Genomic DNA, 26,703 nt, shown 5'->3' on the forward strand with positions numbered 1-26,703 from the left:
AAGGCTGGGTGTGTGTTGGGGTGTGGGGGGTGCAGGGCAGAGGGCTGAGTGTGTGTGGGGGGGTTCAGGGCAGAGGGATGGGGCTGTGGGGGTGCAGGGCAGAAGGCTGGGTGTGTGTTGGGGTGTGGGGGGTTCAGGGCAGAGGGCTGGGTGTGTGTTGGGGTGTGGGGGTTCAGGGCAGAAGGCTGGGGGTATGGGGGGTGCAGGGCAGAAGGCTGAGTGTGTGGGGGGGGTTCAGGGCAGAGGGATGGGGCTGTGGGGGTGCAGGGCAGAGGGATGGGTGTGTGTTGGGGTGGGGGTGGGGGGTGCAGGGCAGAGGGGTGGGGTGCTCGGCTCATGGGGGTGCTCCCAGCCCCCTGCCCTGAGCGGCTCATGCAGGGGGCTGGAAGGGATATGCCCTGTTCCACCCCCTTCCCCCAGGCTCCGTCCCTACCTCTCTCTGCCTGCTCTACGGAGCTGTGTGCATGCTGCCGCTCTTCCCCCTCCCCCTCGCTATGGCCATCAGCTAATTGGCCAGGGAAGGAGAGGAGGCGGGGCAGGAAAGCACAGGCTGGGGGAAGAAGCGGGGGAGGGGGGAAGCTTGGCTGCCGCAGAACCAAGCTTCTGCCTCCTGCCCCCGCATGGGAGAGTGGTGGGCGGTGGGCGGGGGGCTGAGTGGGGCTGGGGGCCGGGACCGCGGCAGGGAGTTGCGTGCCACTCAGAATCGGCTCGCGGGCCGTGTTTGGCACGCGTGCTGTAGGTTGCCGACCCCTGGCTTAACCTAACGTTATAAGATTTAACAATAGTTTACAATACGTAGATTGGGATACACAAGGACACCACAGAAGCTGGAAACAATGGATTTCTAGGGGATTTATGGTGATTTGTAACATGGAGAAACCACATTTATGTATTGAAACCACTGAAAAAAGAATGACACAAAAAGAGCTAATGCTAGCAACCAGAATCTAAATTATGGGTCCCGGAATGATAAATATGGGCAACGGACAGAGACCTAAAGCAAAGATGTGTGGGGGACATAAGGAAAATGGTATAAAAAGATGTTTGCAGATAAAGATATTACCTCACCTATTTCATCCCTTTTATAAAAAGATGGTCAGACCAACTCTTAGTTGAGACATTGGGACAACAGGATGCTGGAAACAGATTGTCACTGCCAACTTTGGGTGCTCTCCACTTACTGTTCTCTTCACCTTTATCTCTAATGGTCTCCATAAGAGTGCAAGAATGTGAGCTGTGGAGATTTTGTGTTATATGTATTTGTTTTCATATAATTATGCTTGGATTTATTTTGATTTTAAATAAATTTAAATAAAGTCTTCCTATTTCTATTTGTCTGATTCACCAATCTCACTTGATAATAATCTCAGGTAGCTCCCTGAGTAAGGAACCTGTTATTAGTGACCTGTGCAATTTGCACCTTAAACTTATCAATGGCTCCACTTGTCAGGTAGCCAGTTTTTAGTCCATAGCCACGATGATGTTCATAGATTCATAGATTCTAGGACTGGAAGGGACCTCGAGAGGTCATCGAGTCCAGTCCCCTGCCCGCATGGCAGGACCAAATACTGTCTAGACCATCCCTGATAGACATTTATCTAACCTACTCTTAAATATCTCCAGAGAGATAATGTTATTTATTAATAAAATGTGTAATTTCACCAGAAAGAGATATCAAGTTAATATGACAGGATCCATTTTCCATAAACCCACTTTGATTCACATTAATTGTATTGCACTCATTTAATTCTGTATTAAATGAGTCCCATATTAGAAGTTTTGCCTGGAATCGATGTCAATCTCACAGGCCTACAATTACCTAGGTCATGCAGTTCACCCTTTTTAAATATTGGAACAACATTAGCTTTCTTCTAATCTTTTGTAGCTTCCCCAGCATTCCAAGAGTTACTGAAAACCAATATTTATTATTTGGACAGCTTCTTGGCCACTTCTTCTAAAACTCTTAGTTGCAAGTTATCCAGACCTGCTGATTCTAAAATGTCTAATGGTAGCTGTTGTTTAACATTTCTCCTGAGTTTCTTCTTCATCATCATCCTTATCCTCATGTGATATGACTACATCATCTGACTTTGTCCCAAATATGGAATACAAAAATTAGTGAACACTTCTGGGGTTTTTTCTGCATTGCTACTGATAATTCTACCATTTCCGTCTAGTAAATAGACCAATTCCATTTTTAGGATTCTTTTTGTTGCTAGTATACTTTACAAATTGCTTCCAATTGTCCTTAATTCTGCTGGCTATAGAGTTCTCCTTGTATGCCTTTGCTTCCCTTATCAATTTTCTACAATTCCTGATGCCTCATATATACTCATTCTTATCACATATATATATAATTTTTATAACAGCCTTCAATTCCTCTCTAAGCCAGGTTGGTTTATTTTTAACTAGTGAAGCTTTCTTCTTTCAACCTCCTGGTAATAAAGCAGGAGGTGGATTAATTATTAATTATTATTAATAATCAAATTGTTATTTAATGTATATTATTGTAGCACCCAAAGGCCTATTCAGGTCACAGATACAGACACACTCCAAGATCCAGAAAGATGACAATTTTAAACACTCAAGAACAGATGCAGGATTGTATATAGGAGAAAAAACATACAAGCAAATTCACACGGTGATGATTGATGAGTAGTATAAGGACCCTACTATCAATCAAATGTTATCCCCACCCCTTGATCCCTTAAACCCTACCCACCTGTCACAGGAAATCCCACCCCGGGGGTATTACTTCCGGGGGTCAAGCCGGACACATGACCAGAAGCAAGGTGTGTAATGTGACCCCTCTAAGAACTCCTCCCATCGCCCTCTCCCAATCAGGATGGGTTTTGCCCCTGTAGGAACGCCCTGAGAGGAGATTTGACCAATTGGGGGGAGTTCTGGGGTGGGGTGACCCATCCGGAAGTGGGTCATGTGACCCCTATAACAACTCCTTCACCATCCTCTACCAATCAGGATGGGTTTCAGCCACTTGGGACCACCCCCGAGAGCAGATTTGACCAAAATAGGGCAGGTTCTGGGGTGGGATTAACCGCCCAGAAGAGGGTCATGTGACCCCTCTAAGAACTCCTCCCACTCCCCTCTGCCAATCAGGGTGCATCACCACCACCCCATAAGTCCCAGCGCCGGGCAGAAGAGGCCATCTCTTACCAAGAACGCGTGTTTTAGAAATCATGGAAATGCCGAGAGGTAACATGGACTCCTTCACCACCCCCATGAGAACTTCGGACTTTGTTTTAGTCCCGAGCACCTTTGGACTTGTGTGGAGAAAGCGCTACATCAGCAACAGTTCCAATGAGGGCCATTTGACTCAACTGTTGATGGATATGCCAGAAACCAACCCCGAAACCCAACTGCTTGTGGGGCAGATTGACGAGCGTGATGGCTTCTCCTTGTCCACGTCTATGGAGGAAGGTGACCTCGGCTTGGGGGAGTCACCAGTGGAGAAGGTGAATGGAAAAGACATCACTCAGGTAAATGAACGATTAAGAAGGATTAGAGAATTTGTGTGTGTGTGTAATAGGGTTAGGAACTGGGGTTGCGTAAATCTAAAACAAATAGTGGGAACTTAAACTGTTTCTTTTCTGAAAAAGTAACAAATGCTAGTAACAATAATAGGGCTCAGATGTTCTTAGACGTGCTAGCAGATGAATTCCTTCATCAAGTAGTAACTGAACCGACGAGGGGGGATGCCATTTTAGATTTAGTGCTGGTGAGTAGTGAGGACCTCGTTGAAGAAATGGTTGTAGGGGACAACCTTGGCTCGAGTGACCATGAGCTAATTCGGTTTAAACTAAATGGAAGGATTAACAGAAATGATACTGTAACTAAGGTGTACAATTTCAAAAAGGCCAACTTTAATAAATTAAGGCAACTACTTAGGGAAGTGGATTGGGCTAACATACTTAGGGATCTAAAGGCAGATGAAGCCTGGGATTATTTCAAGCAGAAGTTGCATGAGATGTCTGAGGCCTGTATCCCGAGAAAGGGAAAACGATTAGTGGACAGGAGATTTAGACCTAGCTGGATGAGCGGGAGTCTCAAAGGGGCGATTAAGAAAAAACATAAAGCGTACAGAGAATGGAAGAAGGGAGGGATCAGCAAGGAAACCTACCTTAGTGAGTTTAGAGCATGTAGGGATGCGGTGAGAAAGGCCAAAAGCCGTGTAGAGTTGGACCTTGCAAGGGGAATTAAATCCAACAATAAGAGGTTTTATAGCCATATAAATAGGAAGAAAACAAAGAAAGAGGAAGTGGGACCACTGAAGAATGTGGATGGAGTGGAAATTAAGAATAATCTAGGCATGGCACAATATCTAAATGAATATTTTGCTTCGGTCTTTAATAAGGCTAATGAAGGGTTTAGGAATAGAGGGAGTAGGACAGAGGGGAATAGAGGAGGGGGGATAGACATTACAGTATCAGAGGTGGAGGCCAAACTTGACCAGCTAAACGGGACTAAATCGGGCGGACCGGATGATCTTCATCCTAGAATATTGAAGGAACTGGCGCGAGAAATTGCGAGCCCCTTGGCGACAATTTTTAATGAATCTGTAAACTCGGGGGTGGTACCGTTGGACTGGAGAATAGCTAATGTGGTTCCTATTTTCAAGAAGGGGAAAAAAAGTGACCCGGGTAACTACAGGCCTGTTAGTTTAACTTCTGTAGTATGTAAGGTCTTGGAAAAAATTTTGAAGGAGAAAGTAGTTAAGGACCTTGAGGTGAATGGCAATTGGGACAAATTACAACATGGGTTTACGAAAGGCAGGTCGTGCCAAACCAACCTGATCTCCTTCTTTGAGAAAGTAACAGACCTTCTAGATAAAGGAAATGCGGTGGATCTAATATACCTCGATTTTAGTAAAGCGTTTGATACGGTACCGCATGAGGAATTATTGGTTAAATTGGATAAGATGGGGATCGATAGGAAAATCCAGAGGTGGATAAGGAACTGGTTAAAGGGGAGACTGCAGCGGGTAGTACTGAAAGGTGAACTGTCAGATTGGAGGGAGGTCACCAGTGGGGTTCCTCAAGGTTCGGTTCTGGGTCCGATTTTATTTAATCTATTCGTTACTGACCTCGGAACCGAATGTAGGAGTGGGCTGATAAAGTTTGCGGATGACACAAAGTTGGGAGGCATTGCCAACTCGGAGAAGGATCGGGATATTCTGCAGGGAGACTTGGATGACCTTGTAAATTGGAGTATTAGTAATAGGATGAGATTTAATAGTGAGAAGTGTAAGGTGATGCATTTAGGGATGACTAATAAGAATTTCAGTTATAAGCTAGGGACACATAGGTTAGAAGTGACTGAGGAGGAGAAGGACCTCGGAGTCCTGGTTGATCGCAGGATGACTATGAGTCGGCAATGCGACGTGGCTGTGAAAAAAGCTAATGCGATCTTGGGATGCATAAGGCGAGGTATTTCTAGTAGGGACAGGGAGGTGCTGCTTCCGTTATACAAGGCGCTGGTGAGACCTCACTTGGAGTACTGTGTGCAGTTCTGGTCTCCTATGTTTAAAAGGGATGAACTGAAACTGGAACGGGTACAGAGAAGGGCGACTAGGATGATCCGAGGAATGGAAAACCTTTCCTATGAAAGGAGACTCGAGGAGCTCGGTTTGTTTAGCCTAACCAAAAGAAGGCTGAGGGGGGATATGATTGCTCTCTTTAAATATATCAAAGGGATAAATACCAGGGAGGGAGAGGAATTATTTCAGCTCAGTGCTAATGTGGACACGAGAACGAATGGATATAAACTGGCCGTGGGGAAATTTAGGCTTGAAATTAGACGAAGGTTTCTAACCGTCAGAGGGGTGAAATTTTGGAACAGCCTTCCGAGGGAAACGGTGGGGGCGAAAGACCTCTCTGGCTTCAAGATTAGGCTAGATAAGTTTATGGAGGGAATGGTTTGATGGGATTACGGGATTCTAATCAATTAGGCAATAACGGCCATCGCTGGTAAAATGAGGGTCTGGCTAGAGAATCTTGCCTGTATGCTCGGGGTTCTGCTGATCGCCATATTTGGGGTCGGGAAGGAATTTTCCTCCAGGGTAGATTGGCAGTGGCCCTGGAGGTTTTTCGCCTTCCTCCGCAGCATAGGGCAGGGGTCGCAAGCTGGAAATCCTCTGCGACTTGAAGTCTTTAGATCACTATCTGGAGACTTCAACAGCAGAGTTAAGGGAAAGTGGGGGGGGTCAGCTTTTGTGGCCTGCATCATGCGGGGGGTCAGACTAGATGACCATATTGGTCCCTTCTGACCTTAAAGTCTATGAGTCTATGAGTCTATAAATCTCTCAACAGCTCAACAATGTCTTTCTAGAGGCCTTTGAGAACTTACACATTGGTAGCCCTGTGTGGGTAAATCTATCCTGCCTCAGCTGTTTTTGCTCCTGCCTGAGACAGGGATCTCAAGAGGACGATCCAGAAAATAACCTAATGGAGGAATGAACCAGCTCAGACTCCCTAATGGTAGGGGTCGTGGTGTTCATTTCCGCAGGTGGCTGTAAAAGATCGTGTTAAACCAGGCAATTAATAAAACTTATTTCAAAGTGTCAATGTGAATGTGTCCCCCCTCCATACTTATGTTAGTAAAAGACAATACAAGTAATAGTCATGTCTACGTATGCGGCTCTGTTAAAGAAAATACATTACACACCCAGGGAAGTTGGGAGCTTCGGCAGGGTGAACCCTCTTTTTCAAGTGTCCAAAAAGCATAGTAAACGTTTAAATAGAAGACAGGTAACAGCTTGGCTTTCAGACCAGGATGCTTACACTCTACACAAACCGGCTCAAATACGTTTTAAAAGAAACAAGACCATTGTTTCAGCTGTGGATGTGCAATGGCAGGCAGATTTGGTGGATATGCACCGGTTCTCCAAACACAACAGCGGTTTTAAGTACATCTTAACAGTGATAAGCAACAAAGAGTCCTGTGACACCTTATAGACTAACAGACGTATTGGAGCATAAGCTTTCGTGGGTGAATACCCACTTCATCAGACACCTGACACATGTGTCTGACGAAGTGGGCATTCACCCACGAAAGCTTATGCTCCAATACATCTGTTAGTCTATAAGGTGCCACAGGACTCTTTGTTGCTTTTTACAGATCCAGACTAACACGGCTACCCCTCTGATACTTAACAGTGATAGACATTCTATCCAAATATGCCTGAAAGACAGGACGAGTGGTGAGGTATCCAAGGCCTTTAAAGCTATTTTCACCGAAGGTCGCGTGCCTCAAAAATTACAAACCAATCGGGGGAAAGAATTTTTAAACAAATATTTAAGCAGATTGCTAAAGTGGCATGGCATTCACTATTTTTTTACTAATAACGAAGTCAAAGCAGAGGTTGTGGAGCGATTTAACAGAACTTTAAAAACTAGGATGTGGAGATATTTTACAGCCCATAACACCTTTCACTACATTGACGTGTTACCTGACTTTATAAAGAGTTACAACCAGAGCTTTCACAGAACTATACATACCAGACCTGTTGATGTTAACCCTTCAAATTCTCTGAAGGTATGGAAAATGGTTTACAGAGACGGTTTTAAAATAAAACTGGTTGTTGCCCTGTGATGGATTGGATCACAGAAACCCCCTTGGGAGCTGCCACCCGATGTGCCAAGAGTACTTCTAACCCTGCTTTCCCTGCCAACTCAGGACTCCAGCACCCTGTCTTGCTGAGCCAGACACTCCCGTCTGCTCCAACACAGACCCAGGGTCTGAATTACTTGCCCCAAAGCTGCAGATTTACCTGAAAGCAGCTGACAGAAGTGTTCCTGTCTTTAACACTCAGATGTCCAACTCCCAATGGGGTCTAAACCCAAATAAATCTGTTTTACCCTGTATAAAGTTTATACAGGGTAAACTCATAAATTGTTCACTCTCTATAACACTGATAGAGAGATATGCACAGTTGTTTTCTCCCCCAGGTATTAATACATACTCTGAGTTAATTAATAAGTAAAAAGTGATTTTATTAAATACAGAAAGTAGGATTTAAGTGGTTCCAGACAGAACAAAGTAAGTCACCAAGCAAAATAAAATAAAATGTGCAAATCTATGTCTAATCAAACTGAATACAGATAAGATCCTCACCAGTTCCAGAACACTCCCTTTTACAGACTAATCTCCTTTTAGCCAGGGTCCAGCAATCACTCACACCCCCTTGTTCCAGTTTCTTCCAAGTATCCTGGGGGGTGGGGAGGCTCTCTCTTTAGCCAGCTGAAGACAAAATGGAGGGGTCTCTCATGGGTTTAAATAGACTTTCTCTTGTGGGTGAAGACCCTCCCTCCTCACTCCTATGCAAAGTCCAGCTACAAGATGGAGTTCTGGAGTCACCTGGGCAAGTCACATGTCCATGCATGACTCACAGTCTTTACAGGCAGAAACCATTGTCCACATGGTATCATGTATGTCTCCAGGAAGGCTTCTTATGTGGATTGGAGCATTCCAAGATGCATTGTTCCCCAAGTGCTTCCTGATCAGGTACTTAACTTTGCGAATTCCTTCCTAAAGAAGCTGACCAAATGCCTCACAAAGCTTACTTAGAAATCAAGCAAGTATACAGCCAATAGTCTTAACCTCAAGTACAAAATGATATATGTGTACAAATAGGATGAATAGATATAGTAGACCCATAACCTTTACAGAGATATGTTACATGGCACAGGCAGCACAAAACATATTCCAGTTATGTCATAGTCCCATAAAGCCTTATGGGCGGTACTGTCACATGCCCCTTTTAGAAAAGGTGACCACGTGAGACTATCTAAAACCAAAAGAGCTTTCGAAAAAGGTTATGAACAGACGTTTACCGATGAGATATTCATAGTGGATGAAGCCTTAACCAGGGGCTAGAGAACTGTATACCGAGTAAAAGATTACGAGAGTGAGACAGTTACAGGATTTTTTACCCTGAAGAATTATGTGACAGACCCAGACCAGTGGGGTACAGGAGTCTGGTAGAGGGCAAATATACTGGTCACTGGATGAGTAGTTTTCTGTTCCCTGAGTGACCAGAGCAGGGGCTGCACTAGAGTAATCAGGAACCTGCTAGAACCAGTTAAGGCAGGCAGACTAATTAGGACACCTTGAGCCAATTAAGGCGAAGCTGCTAGAATCAATTAAGGCAGGCTAATCAGGGCACCTGTGTTTTAAAAAGGAGCTCACTTCAGTTTGTGGCGCGAGTGTGAGGAGCTGGGAGCAAGAGGCGCAAGGAGCTGAGAGTGAGAGGGTGTGCTGCTGGAGGACTGAGGAGCACAAGCGTTAACAGACACCAGGAGGAAGGTACTGTGGTAAGAATAAGGAAGCTGTTTGGAGGAGGCCATGGGGAAATAGCCCAGGGAGTTGTAGCTGTCATGCAGTTGTTACAGGAGGCACTATAGACAGCTGCAGTCCACAGGGCCCTGGGCTGGAACCCGGAGTAGAGGGCGGGCCCAGGTTCCCCTAAAACCTCCCAATTGACCTGGACTGTGGGTTTTTCCAGAAGGGAAGGTCTCTGGGCTGTTCCCCAACCCACATGGTGAATCTCTGAGGCAAGAAAATCTGCCAATAAGCGCAGGACCCACCAAGATAGAGGAGGAACTTTGTCACACTGGTGTCAGGGATTTTGGGGTGCACAGCACGGCGGAAGAAGGAGGGTGATTTAAAAAAAACCAACAACGACAAAAAACAAACAAAAAAAAGGGAGAGGGCTTATTTTTTTTCACCACAATGGATGATGTAGTGCGGGCACTGATACAAGCTACGGCGGCCCAGCAGGAGGCTACCCGTGTCCAGGCAGCCGCCCAATAAGAGGCAGTGCGGCTGCAGCAAGAGACTAATCGCCTGCTAATGGACCAGGCTGCTCAAGACCGAGCTATGTTGCGGGAACTGGTAAACCAGGTAAAGTCCCTTACAGAGCTGAATCGTGGCCATGATGGGACGCGGCTCATACGGGCCAGCCATTGGCTGCAGAAAATGACATGGGAGGATGATGTAGAGGCATACTTTCTGGCCTTTGAGAGGACAGCCCTACGGGAGGCCTGACCTCGAGATCAGTGGTCTGGTATCCTTGCCCCATTCCTGTGTGGGGAGGCCCAGAAGGCCTACCATGATCTGCCTGAAGAGGCTGCGGCGGACTACCCTCAGCTGAAAGCAGAGATCCTGGCCAGATCTGGGGTAACGACAGCAGTGCGGACCCAGCAGTATCACGGGTGGAGGTACCAGGAAGACAAAACCCCGCGGTCCCAATTGTATGACCTCATCCACCTCGCACGAAAGTGGTTGCAAACAGAGTCCCGAAGTCCGGAAGAGATACTAGCGGTTCTGGTCATCGACTGATACATGAGGGGACTACCACCAGACCTTCGTGCCTGGGTAAGCCAGAACGAACCCTCCACCTATGACGAGGTTGTCGCCCTGGTAGAGAGGCGAAGGACAGCGAGGGAGCTGACCCGACCAGTTAAGGAAGAGGCACCCTGGGTTAAACTAGCAGCACCACGCCCTAAAGTTCGGGTGACTGGGCCACCAGGATGGCCCAGGTGGAAAAAGAGAGAGGCTGAAGGCCCATCAGAGGCCACAAAGAGTCGGAGCACTGAGGGAGAAGAGGATCGTGATGTTAGACTGCCCAAACCAAGAAACCGGGGAACACCTAGGGCTCCATACAGATGTTATGCCTGCGGGGTGTGGGGACACATAGCTGCACAGTGTCCCAATGCTGAGGAGCCTATGCAGTGTAACCTGGGGAACTGGGCAGATCCATGCTCCCTAATCCACCTTGTGGGGGTCTCACTAACCCCACATATATATACCAGACCAGTGAAACTAAATAGGGTAGGGACCACGGCACTGGTTGATTCGGGGAGTGCTATCACGCTTATCTCAGGGAAGCTCGTGAAGCGTAGTCAGCTGCTGCAGGCTAAACATACGGGGATAACATGTGTCTATGGGACAGTTAGTTACTACCCCACCAGCCCAGTAAAAATCGAGATCCAAGGGAACACTACTGAGGTAGCAGCAGGTGTAGTCCCTAAACTCCCATACCCGGTGCTCATAGGGAGGGACTTCCGAGGGTTTGGAAACTTACTCCCAGTAGGGGGATTGGAGAAAGATGGGGACCCTAAAATTGGTGAGGCATCCACAGCAGACTGTCAACCCCCAATCTTCTCTGAAATATCCGCAGATTTGTTCTCCACTCCCAGACAGGGTAGAAAGACAAAAAGGGAAAGAAGGGCAGCTAAGGCCTTGGGAACCCGAATACTGACCCAAAGCCAGAGGGTCGCTCTTGTAGGCAGGCGGACCCGCGCAGCTGAAAAGGAGGCCACGCAGGAGGGAGAGGCACCTGAGTCTGACCCCCACACTAATGCTTCTGAACCAGTAGAGGCAACAGAGACTGGGCCCTTAGATCTTGGGCAGATTAGCCCTGGGAGAGGAAATTTTGGACGGGACCAGGCAGAAGACCCAAGGTATGACAACATTAGGAAGGAGGTGACTGAAATAGATGGGGTCCCCGTGGAAGGGAAAACCCAGGGACCAGGACCCTACTTCATAATGAAGAAGGATCTCTTATACCGGGTTGCACCAGTACAGGGGCAGAAGGTACAGCAGATCCTAGTACCTCAAAAACACCAGAACACTGTATTAAGTCTTGCTCATAGTCATCTTTTTGGGGGGCATTTGGGGCTAGAGAAGACCCTGGCACGAGTCCTACGACGGTTCTTCTGGCCCGGAGTACATGAAGAAGTGCGGAGGTACTGTGCCTCCTGCCCGGAGTGTCAGCTGCACAGTCCCCGTCCCCACTTGAAGGCACCTTTAGTACTCCTTCCCATCATAGAGGTCCCCTTCGAGCGAATAGCCATGGACCTAGTGGGACCCCTGGAGAAGACGGCTCGGGGCCGCCAATATATACTTGTTGTTTTGGACTATGCTACTTGCTACCCAGAAGCTGTCCCCCTGCGGAACACGGCCTCTAAAACTATAGCCAAAGAGCTGGTGGGGATCTTTGCCCGAATGGGGCTACCGAAGGAGATATTAACCAAGCAAGGAACACCATTTATGTAGAAGCTAATGTAGGACCTCTGTACGCTGCTCCATATACATACCCTGAGAACTTCGGTCTACCATCCGCAGACTGATGGGTTGGTAGAAAGGTTTAACTGAACCCTCAAGGCTATGATAAGGAAGGTGGTAAGTCAGGACGGGAAGGATTGGGACACCCTACTACCCTACCTTATGTTCGCTATCCGGGAGGTACCTCAGGCCTCAACTGGGTTTTCCCCCTTCGAGTTATTATACGGGCGTCACCCCCGTGGCATACTAGATATCGCCAAAGAGATCTAGGAAGAGGAACCCAATGAGGGGAGAAATATAATAGAGCATGTAATGCAGATGTGAGACCGGATAGCCCGGGTTACTCCTATTGTACGGGAACATTTGGAGAAGGCACAGGAGGCCCAGCGAACCCATTACAATCGCCAGGCAAAAGTGCGACAGTTCCAACCAGGGGATCGGGTTATGCCCAATGGCAGGGGCCCTATGAGGTGGTTGAACCCGTGGGGGAAGTAACCTACAAGGTGTGGCAGCCAGGACGCAGAAAACAAGAACAAATTTATCACGTTAACCTTCTGAAACCCTGGCATGCACAAGAGGCATGCACAACGGTCCAAAAAGACCTAACCCAGGAAAACAAGCCTTCCAAACAGGTGAGAGTGTCTCCCGATTTAACACCAGACCAGAAGAATGAGGTGTCTGAGATGATCTTCCGGAACCAAGATGTGTTCTCGACAAAACCGGGTCGAACAACCGAGACATATCACCACATCGTCACGAACCCTGGGGCCAGAGTAACAATGAGGCCCTATCGGGTGCCAGTGGCAAAATGGGAGGAAATAAAAGCAGAAGTAAATAAAATGCTGGAATTGGGGATCATCGAAGAATCCCACAGTCAGTGGTCCAGCCCAATCGTGCTGGTGCCCAAACCTGATGGCACCACAAGATTTTGCAACGACTTCCGGCGACTAAACGAAGTATCCCAGTTTGACGCGTACCCCATACCTCGCATAGATGAGCTAGTGGACCGTCTGGGTAATGCCCGGTACTTGACTACCCTAGGCTTGACAAAGGGGTACTAGCAGATTCCCCTTGCAGAAGACGCAAAGGAAAAGACTGCGTTCTCTACACCAGAGGGTCTTTTTCAATATACTGTCCTCCCTTTTGGACTACATGGGGCCCCAGCTACCTTCCAGTGCCTCATGGACAAGCTATTACGCCCGCATAACAGTTATGCTGCTGCCTACTTGGACGATGTGGTCATTCATACCCCAGACTGGGAAACCCACCTGCAGAAGGTGGAGGCAGTCCTCGATACCTTCAGGCGAACTGGCCTTACAGCAAACCCTGCCAAGTGCGCTGTAGGGTTTACAGAGGCCAAATATCTTGGCTACATTGTGGGAAAAGGTTTGGTAAAACCCCAAGTGAACAAGTTAGAGGCCATCCAAAATTGGCCCCGACCAAGTCTCAAGAAACAAGTCCGGGCGTTCCTAGGTGTGGTGGGGTATTACCGACGATTTATCCCCCACTTTGCCACAAGGGCAAGCCCCCTGACAGACCTAGTGAAAGCCCGTGGACCTGATCTGGTGAGATCGTCTGACACAGCAGAGGAAGCATTCACAGACCTACAGACTGCCCTCTGCAGTAACCCCGTACTGATAGCCCCTGATTTCACAAAAGAGTTTATCCTGCAGACGGATGCATCGGAAGTAGGGTTGGGGGCCGTTCTATCACAGATGGTCGGGGAGGAGGAACACCCAATTCTATACCTCAGTCGGAAACTCCTTCCAAGGGAACAAAAATATGCAGTGGTGGAGAGAGAATGCCTCGCTGTAAAATGGGCCATGGAAACATTGCGCTACTACCTGCTCGGGCGCAGATTTGTCCTCATGACTGACCATGCCCCTCTTCAATGGATGCAGCGGAACAAGGAGAAGAACACAAGGGTGACCAGATGGTTCTTATCCCTCCAACCTTTCCAGTTCCGTGTGCAACACAGAGCAGGAAGCCGTCATGGCAACGCCGATGGCTTGTCACGTGTGCACTGTCTGGCGTCCCAAGCTGCCCAACCCGTTGGCGTTGGGCAGGGGGGAGGGATATGTGACAGACCCAGACCAGTGGGGTACAGGAGTCTGGTAGAGGACAAATATACTGGTCACTGGATGAGTAGTTTTCTGTTCCCTGAGTGACCAGAGCAGGGGCTGCACTAGAGTAATCAGGAACCTGCTAGAACCAGTTAAGGCAGGCAGACTAATTAGGACACCTTGAGCCAATTAAGAAGAAGCTGCTAGAATCAATTAAGGCAGGCTAATCAGGGCACCTGGGTTTTAAAAAGGAGCTCACTTCAGTTTGTGGTGCGAGTGTGAGGAGCTGGGAGCAAGAGGCGCAAGGAGCTGAGAGTGAGAGGGTGTGCTGCTGGAGGACTGAGGAGCACAAGCGTTATCAGACACCAGGAGGAAGGTCCTGTGGTGAGAATAAGGAAACCCCAAACGAGACAGGATTTACAGGATTGAAAAGGTTCTAGCAGAGAAAGGAAAAGGGAGAAAAAAGCAGCTCCTGGTGAAATGGTTGGGGTGGCACAATAAGTTTAACAGCTTGGTGGAAGCTTCTCAACTCAGTGACATTTAGACACAAACAAAAAATATTCCTCCTGCAAAGACAGAGAGAGAGAAAGAGAGAGAAATGAGCGACGGTGGGTTTTACATTACTTTGCCCAGCAACGCCAGCTCTGTAATTTCCCCCCAAAACACCACCTCAAACTTTACAATACGGCTAATTAAGACCGTAAGGGGGGAGGGATAGCTCAGTGGTTTGAGCATTGGCCTGCTAAACCCAGGGTTGAGAGTTCAATCTTTGAGGGGGCCATTTAGGGATCTAGTGCAAAAATCTGTCTGGGGATTGGTCCTGCTTTGTGCAGGGGGTTGGACTAGATGACCTCCTGAGGTCCCTTCCAACCCTGATATTCTATGATTCTAACCTTGGATCTCCCGGCTGCCTGGGAGGTGGAGTTAGTGGAAAAACAATAACCGCACAGCTGGAACACTATCAACGAAGACACCCTGTAGCGGGGTAGTCACCCTGTAGCGGGGTGGTTACCCCGCTCCGGCCCTGAAGGGGTTAAAACAACCCTGGTAAAGGTCTGTTCCGGGGAGCCAATAGCGTAGCCTGATTGGGGAAGAAGCCACAGCTGGGCCACGCCCCAATGAGGCCACAGCTGGCCCTATAAAAGGTCTGTGAAGCAGGTGCTGAAGGAGTCTCTCTCTCACTGGAGAGAGAAGGACTGGGATGCCTGGGAGCTGAGCAGAGTACCTGAGGCTGAGCAGGGCTGGGGAAGGGCAAAGGAGCGGGGGAGCTCCAGCCTGGCAGCTGCCCAGACTGCAGGCCTTGGTGAAGGCCCAAAGCAGGTACTGGGGCTGCAGAGGTGCAGCTCAGGGTTAGGCAAAGACAGCAGGTCCAAACCCCCCTTGCCAATGATGAGTGGCCATTATAGACTTCAGTCTGCCCCAGTGAACGGGGGCTAGACGATGACTGGCAGTAGCCACTGAGGCAAGGTGGGAATAGAGGGTTGGGGGTTCCCCTGGGAGGGGAGACCCAGAGACTGCGGGGGTACTGCAGAGGGCAGAACCCCGACATAAGGGACACCGGGGTCTGGGAGGACACGGGGGCCTGAGGCAAGTGGGACATTGGCCAGGAGAGGGCGCTCCAGAGCTGGAGAACTAATTCCCAGGATGACCAGCAGGGGGAGGCGCCACAGTGGTGAGTCCTCACATCGCTACACACCCCTTTCGAAATCACCTTTGGAGATATGATGTGGAGTTTCATCCTATGACAAAGTTATTAATCGTCCATACCCGAATTACTGGATCATATAAACAATACTGTAGCTCCTAACCCAGGACCGCCTGAGGTGGTCATGAACTACGACCCTGTGGGTAGAAAAGTTAGACTTAAATCCGCCTGTTTTACTTATATGTTTTCTACTGGTGGGGAGCTAGCTAACATTCTGGGTTTGGGCCCCAAGCACAGTGTCCAAAAAATCCCCTTTTTGGCAGACATCACTGGGGCTTTCAACTCCTTGTATCTGTAAACAGATATTGTAGAACATCAGTTTGTGGGGGACTTTTCTGTTCCCCTGTTACGCTACGTCCCCGTCTGAGCAAGGAACGAGTTTGTCACCATCACCTACGATAAACCTCATTACGTCCCTGTCAGTAAACACCACATCAACACCATCACCACTGAAATCAAGACAGATCAGAACAAACACGTCTCATTTCGCTTTGGCAAGATGATCATCAAGCTGCACCTGCGTCCCCGGAGAAAGCGAGGTTTCTAAAAAGCAAAACACTATTATGGCAATCCTAAAAAATTACTGTGACCCCCAACATCTACAGGAACGATTACAAAGCCCAGGCTGGATATGCCGTTCCTGGATATCATGGGGCCCCCCATGATGAACGGGGCTGGTGTGGGCGGAGTATTCCATAGCCTCTTTCGAGAAGCCGTACCGCTTTTGAGGAGGGAGGGCTAGAGATTATTAAAGCCCACATAAAAACCACTGCTAAAAACATAGCTAGAGATGTGGTAGGCCACGTCTCCCACGCTGTTCTGGAGAAGGTGGGGAATCCAGCTTCACAGGAGGGATCGGGCCTGATGTACATTAAAAGGAGGAAGAGAAAGAGAAATGCTTCATACCCGCGATGCACAGGTCCCCTGACACCCTTTAAAAGAAGGGCTTTGACGCGTAGGGCCAGTCATAAGCGAAAGTCCAAGAGGAGGTCTGGTAAAGAGGAGACGCTCTCCACCTGGTTAAAGAGATATATTTTAATCAACATGGCTTTTGTTCACTGCAGGTCTGAAGAGTGCACCAAATCCAAACTAGACTTGTTCCAAATAGTCCCCCGGCAGACCAACATAGAGAAAAGCATCTACATCGAGGTGCCGCATCTATCGGCCGTTACGGAGTCTGCCCCCATTGACTTTTTATAGCAGGGAATGGCATAGAATGTATGGATTTAAACAACATGCTGGTGTACCTGTGTTGCAAGATTGTAAAAGGAGACAGAACTGAACTCGCCAGGGACGCTGAGGTGGGCCTGGTGAATTACCCAGTGGCATCTATTTTTAGACAGTTGGACGTTCCGCTGGGAGACACCTAGTAAGCCAAAGCAACAACTGTTACCCTGTAACGATGCGGCCTCTGGCGGGACACAACTGAGAGTATCAACTCAGGACAAATTGCTTAAAGCAGGGCAGTTACAGCCCAAGGCTGAGTTTCCCTTAGACAACCCAGTTTCCCAGTATCACCACCAGTGCCATTCGTTATGGGGATGAATGGTTATGAAAATCAATACCACAGTAAAAGAAAAAAGGTTCTCCCGATCCCAAAGGACCAAGCCCCAGACCCAGGTCAATATACAAGTCAGATCTTCCGCACAAATCACGCTGTTGCCAATCCTTTAGAATCTTAAATCTAAAGGTTTATTCATAAAAAGAAAGAACTATAGATGAGAGCTAAAACTGGTTAAAGGAATCAATTAAATACAGTAATGGCAAATTTCTTGGTTCAGGCTTGTAGCAGTGATGGAATTAACTGCAGGCTCAAATCAAGTGTTCAGAGTACATCCACAGATTGGATAGGTTATTCAGTCGTTTGTTCAGAGCTTCAGTGTAGCAAAGTTCCTCCAGAGGTTAGAAGCAGGATTGAAGACAAGATGGAGGAGATGCAGCAGCCTTTTATAGTCTCTTGCCATGTGGCCTCTGCTTCCTTTGTTCCAAAAACAAGCTATCCAGCACGTGTCATAGAAAAACCTTATTGTTCTGTCCATAGGCATGTCCCTGCATGCCTTGCTGAGTCACAAGGTGTATCTGCCTTCTCTCAATGGGTCAGTTGTATAGCTGATGGTCCTTAATGGGCCATCAAGCAGGCTAGGCAGTGCTGATGCCAAATTGTCTGGGGTGTCACCTAGAAGCATAGCACAAGTTTGAAATACAGACAGTATAGCGCCAATACTTATAACTTTAAATACAAAAATGATACATGCATACAGATAGCATAATCATAACCTGCAACCCATAACCTTGTCCTAGACACCTTATTTGACCCCCTTTATACAAGATTTGGTGCCACTACAGGACCTTGGTTGCAACAATGATCTATACGGTCCCAGTTTGTGTCAATAACATCACATACCCTTACAGGGCCTTTATAGAATCGGTTCTCAATTACAGCGATGACACTCTCGCCACACAATTTTCCGCCGGTCTGTTTTACAAAGACACTCCCAGACAACACAAAGAAACGGAGCTGGATGGTGGGAATCTAGGGTTTTCGAGACGGGCAAAGCTGATGGCCCAGAACAGGATGGTAGAACTGTTGGGTCATCTACACGGTGACCTGTTTTTTCAAGAAAAACTTTTGTTGAATGGAGTGTATGTGAAAATTAAACTGACACGCTGCAAAGATGCCTTCTGTTTAATGGACAATGTGACCAAAGGCTTTAAACTGCGCATTGGATCAGCGTCCCTTTTTGTGAAGAAAGTACAGGTGGCCCCGGGCATCCATCTGGGGCATGCAGAGGCCCTGCTTACTGCTAATGCTAAATACTCCGTGGACCGTGTGGGAATGAAAGTGTTTAGCATCCCCACAAGCAGCAGGGTCAGTAACCAGGAGAATCTGTTTTGGGACAGTTACCCAAAATGCTTGTTCTAGGGCAGGGGTCCCCAATGTGGTGCCCGCAGGCGCCATGGTGCCCACCGGGGCATCTAAGTGCACCCAGGTACTGGCCAGCGGACAAGCATCTGCCGAAATGCCGCCGAGAAGCAGCGTCATCCAGAGGGTCTCCGCCGATTTTCGGCGGCATTTCGGCGGCGACGCCTATTGACGTTGCCGCTTGTCGGCAGCATTTTGGTGGATGCTCGTCCGCTGCCACGGTCCTCCGTGGCTCGTCGTCTGGCGCCCGCCCGACGAAAAAGGTTGGGGACCACTGTTCTAGGGTTTGTGGATAATGATGCCTTTAGCAGAAGTTACACTAAAAACCCCTTTCATTTTAAATATTACGATATTAATTTTGTGGCCTTGTATGTGGATGGTGAACAGATACCGACCAAGCCTCTGCAACCAGACTTCGAGGCCGGATGCTGTGTGAGAGAATACATGAATCTGGTACAGACAGCTGGTAAACACATGAAAGATCCTTCTCTGTTAATCAACCGTGAGGAGTTTGCACAGGGTTACACCTTGTTTGCCTTTGACCAGTCTCCTGACCAGGAATGCGCCGATCACTATTCCCTGATTAAAACCGGGAACCTGAGAGCAGAAATACGTTTTGGGAAGGCTTTGACTGTAACCGTCAATATTATCGTGTATGGGGTTTTTGACAACGTCATAGAGATAAATCAGAGGAGATACGTTCTGTTTGACTACATGTGACTATGGACACCAAGAAGCTCTCATGTGTCTTATCAATGGACCCTTACACAAAAAAGAATGTCTTAGATGTGTTCCCTTGTGATTGGCTCCCTGATGGCAAGCTGTGTCAGAGACCCCTAGGTTTGGTGGTGAACATGCATCCACACAACCAACTGGGTGAACACTGGCTTGCTTGTATCTGGCGGAGCGCAACCGTGGAGAGTTTTTTGACTCCTATGGGCATCCCCTGAACAGTGGGTTGTTTCCTAGAAGCATTATGAAATTTTTAAAACAAAATGCCGCCGACATTGTGTTTCACACTAGACAATTACAAGAACCCCACTCCATTGCCTGCGTCTATCACTGCATGTGTTTCTTACATCATCGTAGCAAGGGTTTATCTTTTGACCAGATTTTAAAATTGTATTCTAATGCCTTAGTGCAAAACAACCAGATGGTGATGATTTTTGTAAAAAATATAAAATGTAAATTCTCAGGCATGCCTAGCTTCACTCAAAACATGTTTCAACAAACCCAGATGTGTGTATCTTGCAACAATTTTCATAGCCATGTTACCCAATAAAACACCCCAGGTGAGGGGTTTAAAGACAATTGATGTTTGGTGGGTTTTTGTTCTTTTTTTAAAAAAAAACAACAATGACCAATTCAGAAAAAGTACACACAGATATTATTTTTTAAGTATAGATATGTTTTATTTAAAGCAAAACATTACCAATTTTAAATTATTTTTTTTAGAACATGAAAAACATTACACACTGAGCCATTTGGATCTTTTAGCCAATTTTTATTTTTTAGAGTGCAAAAAAGGGCTCACTGTTTCTCAATCCACCCCATTGTTGGCTGTCGAGGCCTTCGGGTGTTCCAAAAGATCTCTGTTGGTTGCGTTGCCCATGACAGAAGATGGTACATTCATTTCCAACATGGAATTCATAAACACATCCCATCCCTTAGGTACATGTCTGCTAGGAACAGAGCGCATCTGGGTGACGGCCCTGACTGTCAAGCATGTTAGAACCATTAACCACAGAGCCTTTGTACACAAAAGCCCCTTTATCATTCCACGAAGAGATATTTTTATCCTGGCCCAGCTTATTTAGCAATACTAATGCTTTTTTCTTATAATGCTCATTCACATTATCCGGTACCTCCTAAGCAGCAGAGTCTGAGGTCTTTGGTGTTTCTGGGGGTTTGGCAGTCACACTCTGTTCTGGTAGAAACAGATGTATTTCCCCTTTATCCGCATTGCTCTGCTGCAAGTACATCAGGTACCTCTGAAGCACGGCACTGTAAAGTTTAGCCTTTTCATAGTTGGCTAAGTCAGTTCTTTGAAGAACAGACTTCATTTCAGCATTCAATAAGCGAGTTGTGTTCATTCTGATATTTTCCTCTGCTGGAGGGGGAGCTCTTAATTGCGCCAACTGGCGGCTGGGCACCAGGTACATTTTTTCTGCATACTCCATTATCGATTAGTCAAAAGCCCATTATCAGAGGAATAGCAAAACTTAACAGAGGTCTGATAAAGCCCCCAGAGTGCTTCACTGGATGCTTCTTTCTTTTAAGTGAAACCCTTTTATTATACAGAGTTTTTATAAGCGTGCATCTCTTTTTCAGCACGCGCACTTGATTTTGTGTCAAAGGTACATTTCATTTTAAGGTATTGAGTGCTCTATCTGCGCTATTAAATCGTCAGAGGCTGAACACAGTATAGCCTTCCTTTGCTGCGGGGACGATTTGCTAAGGAATTTTAAAAGGACCAGGTTTCTCTTCACGCAGCTAGACATGTTTTCGGTCAGCAAACCCGGCTGTTAAAAAGGGGCCTGCAATAATTCATCTCTTTTTATACCCGACTGTTGTTCTTTTCAAAGTATAAACCACCGGCCAGTCTGGAGGGAAAAGACCAGTTCTTAGTCTGTAAGCTTCTAGTGTGGAAGCGTTTAAATCCACCACCAGGTAGCCATAAGGTCTTTTGGGTGCATCCTCAAAAGCTTCTAGAGAGAACTGAGCTTTACCGGGGTACAATTGCAGAGCTAACATAGAGATTTGTAATTTATCCCTGGGGTTTTTGAACAGAACCATGTACTCTGTGTTTAGGTTAATCACGCGACTCTTTTTTCCTTGACAAAATATGTTCTGGACTATATACATAATGCTCAGGTTCCTGCGATGCATGTACTTGGTAAAGGCTTTCTCAATTTCATCACTTTCACAAGCAGAGTTCATCAGATCGTCTATGATAATCATATTTACTTTATTGGCCGGAAACAAAAAAAGCATCGGGCAGCCCCTCCACAAAATTGATAAAGGGATATTTACAGAGCAGTTTTTTATACAGAGGTTGCCAACAACTGTAACACCACACAATATTCTCAGGGATAACATACAACGTTTGTTCAGCATTATCCAACACATTTTTTTATAAAGTAACTTTTCCCGCAGTTGGTAGGCCCCGCGAAAATTGCAGAAAAAGGATGTTTCCACCGTGTATCCATTTTCAAAACCATTGGGCAGGGTTTTATATCCTTCTCCTAGGAGCCTCTTGTTGTAAATGACTGTCTGCGTTTTCTTAAGGGTTTTTGTCTTTATTTGCCACTGATTTTTTTCCTTAAGATAGAGGGCTCCTGCACCTCTATCTTTTTTGACGTGTTTTCTCACACGCCCGTGCAATAGTCCAGGCCTAGATCTTTCAAACTGTCAAAGTTTATCTTTTCACACTTTGCTATGTTCAGGGTAATCCCTTTGACTTTTATACAAGTCTTTCCTCCTGACAGCTTATACCAATATGTTTTCGGGCCTGCTGACATTAACTCGGTGATGTGTTGATCTGGCGGGATCTCGCTCTGGAGGTCCCCTAAATAATCCCCCAGAGGGGGATTCCAGTCACCCTCCCTTTTCACAGATATCACCAAGTCAGTGTTGTGGTACAGGCACTGCTCTTGCAGCCTGATTAGAAGGTTGTATAGTTCTAAGCAGGCGTAAGCGGTGGTGAAATAGGCAATGAAGACGTTATTATTACCAGGACCGAGTATCGGTCTTTTGCGTGCTTCCAAGACACACACGCTGTTTCATCATTGATAAACTCACAGGATGAAACCTTGTAATTGGGGGAAAACAGGTACTGAAAGAGTTTGTCAGGGTCTCTCACAATGCTGGTATTGGGTAGGTTCGTTCTTTGGCTGAATTTGTCCCACAGAGAATTTAAAAACAGTTTAGCGATTTGGCGTTTAGCGGGGTTCAACTTGATCTCGTGTTGGCATAAACGCACGCCTTCTTTCTGGTAGAAATCGTTAACGTACTTATTTTGTTTTTCTTTGTCTGTGCACCAGCTGGGATACCCTGAAACCTCTTGTTTCTGGCAGAGGTGTAATTTTATGTACTCTGAAAAGAGTTTGTCAGATTTTTCATTAAAATGCCAGATTTCATATATTTTAGCCACCGCGTACCCCTTTGCTATGGTCACATTCAATTCCACCGTGCACCACATCCCCAGGATGGCCCTCTCCTCATCAGTATGGGTGCATGTCTCCTGCTGCTCTGTTTCCGCACAGGTTTGGCATAGAGGGATTATAAGCTTGCCACTCATTCTGACAGGTAACAATGGGAAAAAGAGGCCTTGCGGGGGGTACACTTTAACTTTTTCTATTCCAAAGTAATTTGTGAGGGGTCCAAATTTGTCATAAACTATATTGGGGTGTCTGATAGGGTATTCTTTGGTTTTGTTTACAGAAGGGTACAGGTTGGTAAAATCATGATAGTGGATTTCTTCCCTGGGGTTAGGTTTGTAATACAGGTGGATAGCATTTGTTCTTCCCTCAAAAAGAGCATCCCTAGGGATGAGAGGCTGGGGCAACTGGGCTCATTTTAAAAACCTGCCAGCTCCCTGTCTGTTTCTTTCATCACCTCCCACTCGTGCTCCCAGAGAGTCCTCACTACAAAACCAAGTCTTTTCAGATAGTCGGTCTTGAGCTGCATCTTGTAATAAAGAAACCCAAAAGTTGTCCCCATCATAGGGTTCTTTGCTTTTTCACAATAACAGGTGATACAGCCATGGAAGAAACACCCGTTAAACTCAAAGGCTGTGTGTACCCCATCAACATTGGCATAACAGTCTAAAAAGTATGGGCCTAACTGTAGTTTCCCACCCTGTAAAGCATGCCATATCTGTATATTTTCTTTGTGAGAGGTATATGGCAGCCACTGAATAGATGGGGTTGAATATTTCTTTTTCTGCCTGTGGTAGTTGTCTGGAGGGAGAAGAGCTACCATCTTAGGCTCCAAAAACATAAACCTGTGCATAGCCATGCAGACAGATGCCAGCGTTATGTACCAGAATGGATCTATACACAGTTTTATCTCAGTGAATTTACCAGGGCCTCTCTCTACTATATCTCCCATCTCCGTCATTTTCATAATCTCTTTTCTGTATAGAATACAGACCTGTCTCAACATTTTGACATCCTGCTGACAGTAATATCCCAGCTCTTTCTGCAAGTCAAACGTCTCATATCTGTGGTCCCAATACCAGTCGAGAAACTTTGCTTTCTCCCTGGGCATCATGCTTTTTACACCATAGTGCTCCACACCGGACATAGACCCCACGTAATTTTGATTTTCTAAAGTGTTAAAAAAATGTGGAAAATCCCCTTTGCACCCTTCAAACCCCATCGCCTCCAGGAGCTTGCTAAGCTTCATGGGCAAGAAGTTTAAAGAGTCTATAAAACCAATGCCCAGGGCCTTAACTTCCACACACATTAGTTTACTACCCTGAGTGATGAGTTCTGTGCACATCTTTTACTTCAGTAACTGTCTAATGACGAAATATGTATCGTAACCTTTGGAATTGTGTGCTAGGAACATGTCGTCCCAGAATTCTTTGCCAATAAAGGTCTTAACAAAGATAGAAAGACACTCATAGCCCTTAAATTCCCAGGATTTTTCCAGCTTTAGGGACATAGCAAAAATGTAATTGAGCATGTGCAACCCCGTCTCCTGTGTGCATTCAAAATCGTAAAAAATATACTTTTCTAATGATTCAGGCTTTCTAATGCTGTCCATAAAACACAGGTGGCTGTCTACATCACCGGTGATCAAACCCTGACACTGCTTACAATGCCTCCCTTTACACCTGTGCCGCTTGTCCATGTAAGACTGACACTTATCACACAAAGTTTTCAACAGGCATTCAACTTGTTTTTTCAATTCACAGTCAACGTGTCTGTCTAAACACTCTTTGGACAGACAATACTGTCTACAGCTAGAACACCTCAGCTGCACACCCATGCTGTCCGAGCACATTACGCTGAAGCAAAGGCGATAATGATACCTGCAAGAGTGGTGGTGACTGTACACCGTGTGGCAAAACTCACAATAACTTTTCACACTGAACACCTTTTTCACATCAAGAACCCTATAGTAATGCTCATCATGCAACAGGATGAAAAAAGTCTTGGGGTACACTGGGCCCCTTGTTTTAAAAAAGCCCCAGCCACCTTTCGCCGCATAAAGCACCAGCTGTATGTTGACTCCTAATTGCTGTTCAAATGTTGCTACGTCACTGAGCATAACCTTTTTTTGATCTGACCACTCCAGTTTCTCATGCAACTTTCTTGCCCCCACTAACAATTCCGCGTCCGTAGGCTTATGGTTGGACATGATGGCCAAGAGCCTGCCCGTAAAACAGAGATTGGTACCGGTGTAAGTCAGGTCTACTAAACACTGTCTCTTTTTATGGATGATTTGACTACTGAGGATAGAATTTAAAACTCTACGACTGCCCCCACCCCTGTTTTTTACAACTGTCACAACGAGATGCAACATCGGTCTGATTGAAGAAATCCTCATCAGACAGCTCATCCCTCATTCTTCTGGCCGAAAAGAAAGGGTTAGTTAAATTATGGCTCTCTAAACATAACTGAACATAATCATCAGGGCCTATCCTACCATTAACATCATCGAGAACTAACTGTATCCCCCTGTGTATGGCTTCAGCAACCTGCTGAGCTGAATTTATTCACTCAAGATTGACAAAACGAAATTCCTCACAATACACCAACCCCCAAATCTAGGTAATTCACATTGCCAACTTCTCACTCTCTCCATATACACCTCTGCATTTTCAGGGTTACTTGGGGGTTCCTCTAAGGCACCATCAGCGGCATCTTCTACGTCAGATGCTATTTGAGAGTCAGACTCCGAGGGGCCTCCATGACGGTCATTAGGAGTAGACAGGGACCCATCTAGACAGCCTTCTGGGGAATTTTCTAAATCAGACTCTGCATGAGAGTCACCACCACACTGCAGGTCGGATTCCACCTCCCCATTTTCAGATGAGCCAGTTTGAGAACCTCCAGTAGGGGGCATCTCTTTTTGTTTTTTTCCTCATTACCTCTTCAGTCTTTTTCAAAATGTTTACAGCGACCCTGGCCTGGAACTTTTTGGCAGCTGTCTGTTTATCCCCCAAGCGCCGTCCCCCCTTTTGTTTACACCTTAGCTGATGTGTACCCTTCAGGGTGCCCCTTTTACCCTTTCCATGAATAGTCATGCCTGCTCAGAGCTACCCTTTCGAAAAAAATTGAAATATTTTTCAAAAAGTCACCTGCAAGAGCTTTTGCATTTTTGATGTAGTTTCCAGCTCTTCTTTCTTTTAGAACCCCTGAGGATACAGTGTCCACCAGTATTCTGAACGAAGCATCATATTTTCCAAAATACTAGAATATGGGGGAGCTGTGATGAGCTTATGGTGTTGGGAGAATGGTTTGTCAGTCCTTGGTTTTTTACTCACAACCCATAGAGCACGTGCTCCGGGTTTGTGAATATTGGTGTTTTCGCTCACAGTTTTCTCAGGGCTTGGTGTGGTGGTGGCTGCTTGGAAACTGGAGTTGTGTTTGCATGATTGTTTTTTACCAGAGTGTTTTGTCCTTCAGTTTGACGTATATGAGGTTTAGACTGCTCTGATGCTTCATCTGCACTCTTGTGCTGTTTTGTGTTGGCGTTGTTAAAGATCTCAAAGCAGATTCCCGGTTCTTTAGCCATTCTGGTGGAGGTGTCCCTGTAGCTCTGACTACAGCATTGTCAGGAGAGCTGCACATGCCTGATTAGGAGGAAAAAAACATTTTACAAAACTTAACTTTACCATCTTTCTCACCCACACCTATGTATTTACTTAAAATACACAACCTCATAAAACAACCAAACCAATAAGCAAAATATAT

The 26,703-nt window shown here is 46.5% G+C and overlaps 1 protein-coding gene across 1 annotated transcript in view; it reads left to right on the plus strand.

Annotated features, from left to right (window-relative positions):
- Nucleotides 1-3,239: 3,239 nt before the first annotated feature.
- The window catches only part of LOC113409242 (scavenger receptor cysteine-rich type 1 protein M130-like), a gene marked incomplete at its 3' end in the record, with an annotated part of 74,189 nt that continues 50,725 nt past the window's right edge, over nucleotides 3,240-26,703 (plus strand). Inside the window, exon 1 of the mRNA XM_029914124.1 lies at nucleotides 3,240-3,497. Coding sequence (XP_029769984.1) covers nucleotides 3,240-3,497 — 258 coding nt within the window. The remainder of the gene's footprint in view (nucleotides 3,498-26,703) is intronic.

The sequence above is a fragment of the Terrapene carolina genome, unplaced genomic scaffold (assembly GCF_002925995.2).
Source record: "Terrapene carolina triunguis isolate 2854851 unplaced genomic scaffold, T_m_triunguis-2.0 Scaffold31492, whole genome shotgun sequence".
Taxonomy (NCBI): domain Eukaryota; kingdom Metazoa; phylum Chordata; order Testudines; family Emydidae; genus Terrapene; species Terrapene triunguis.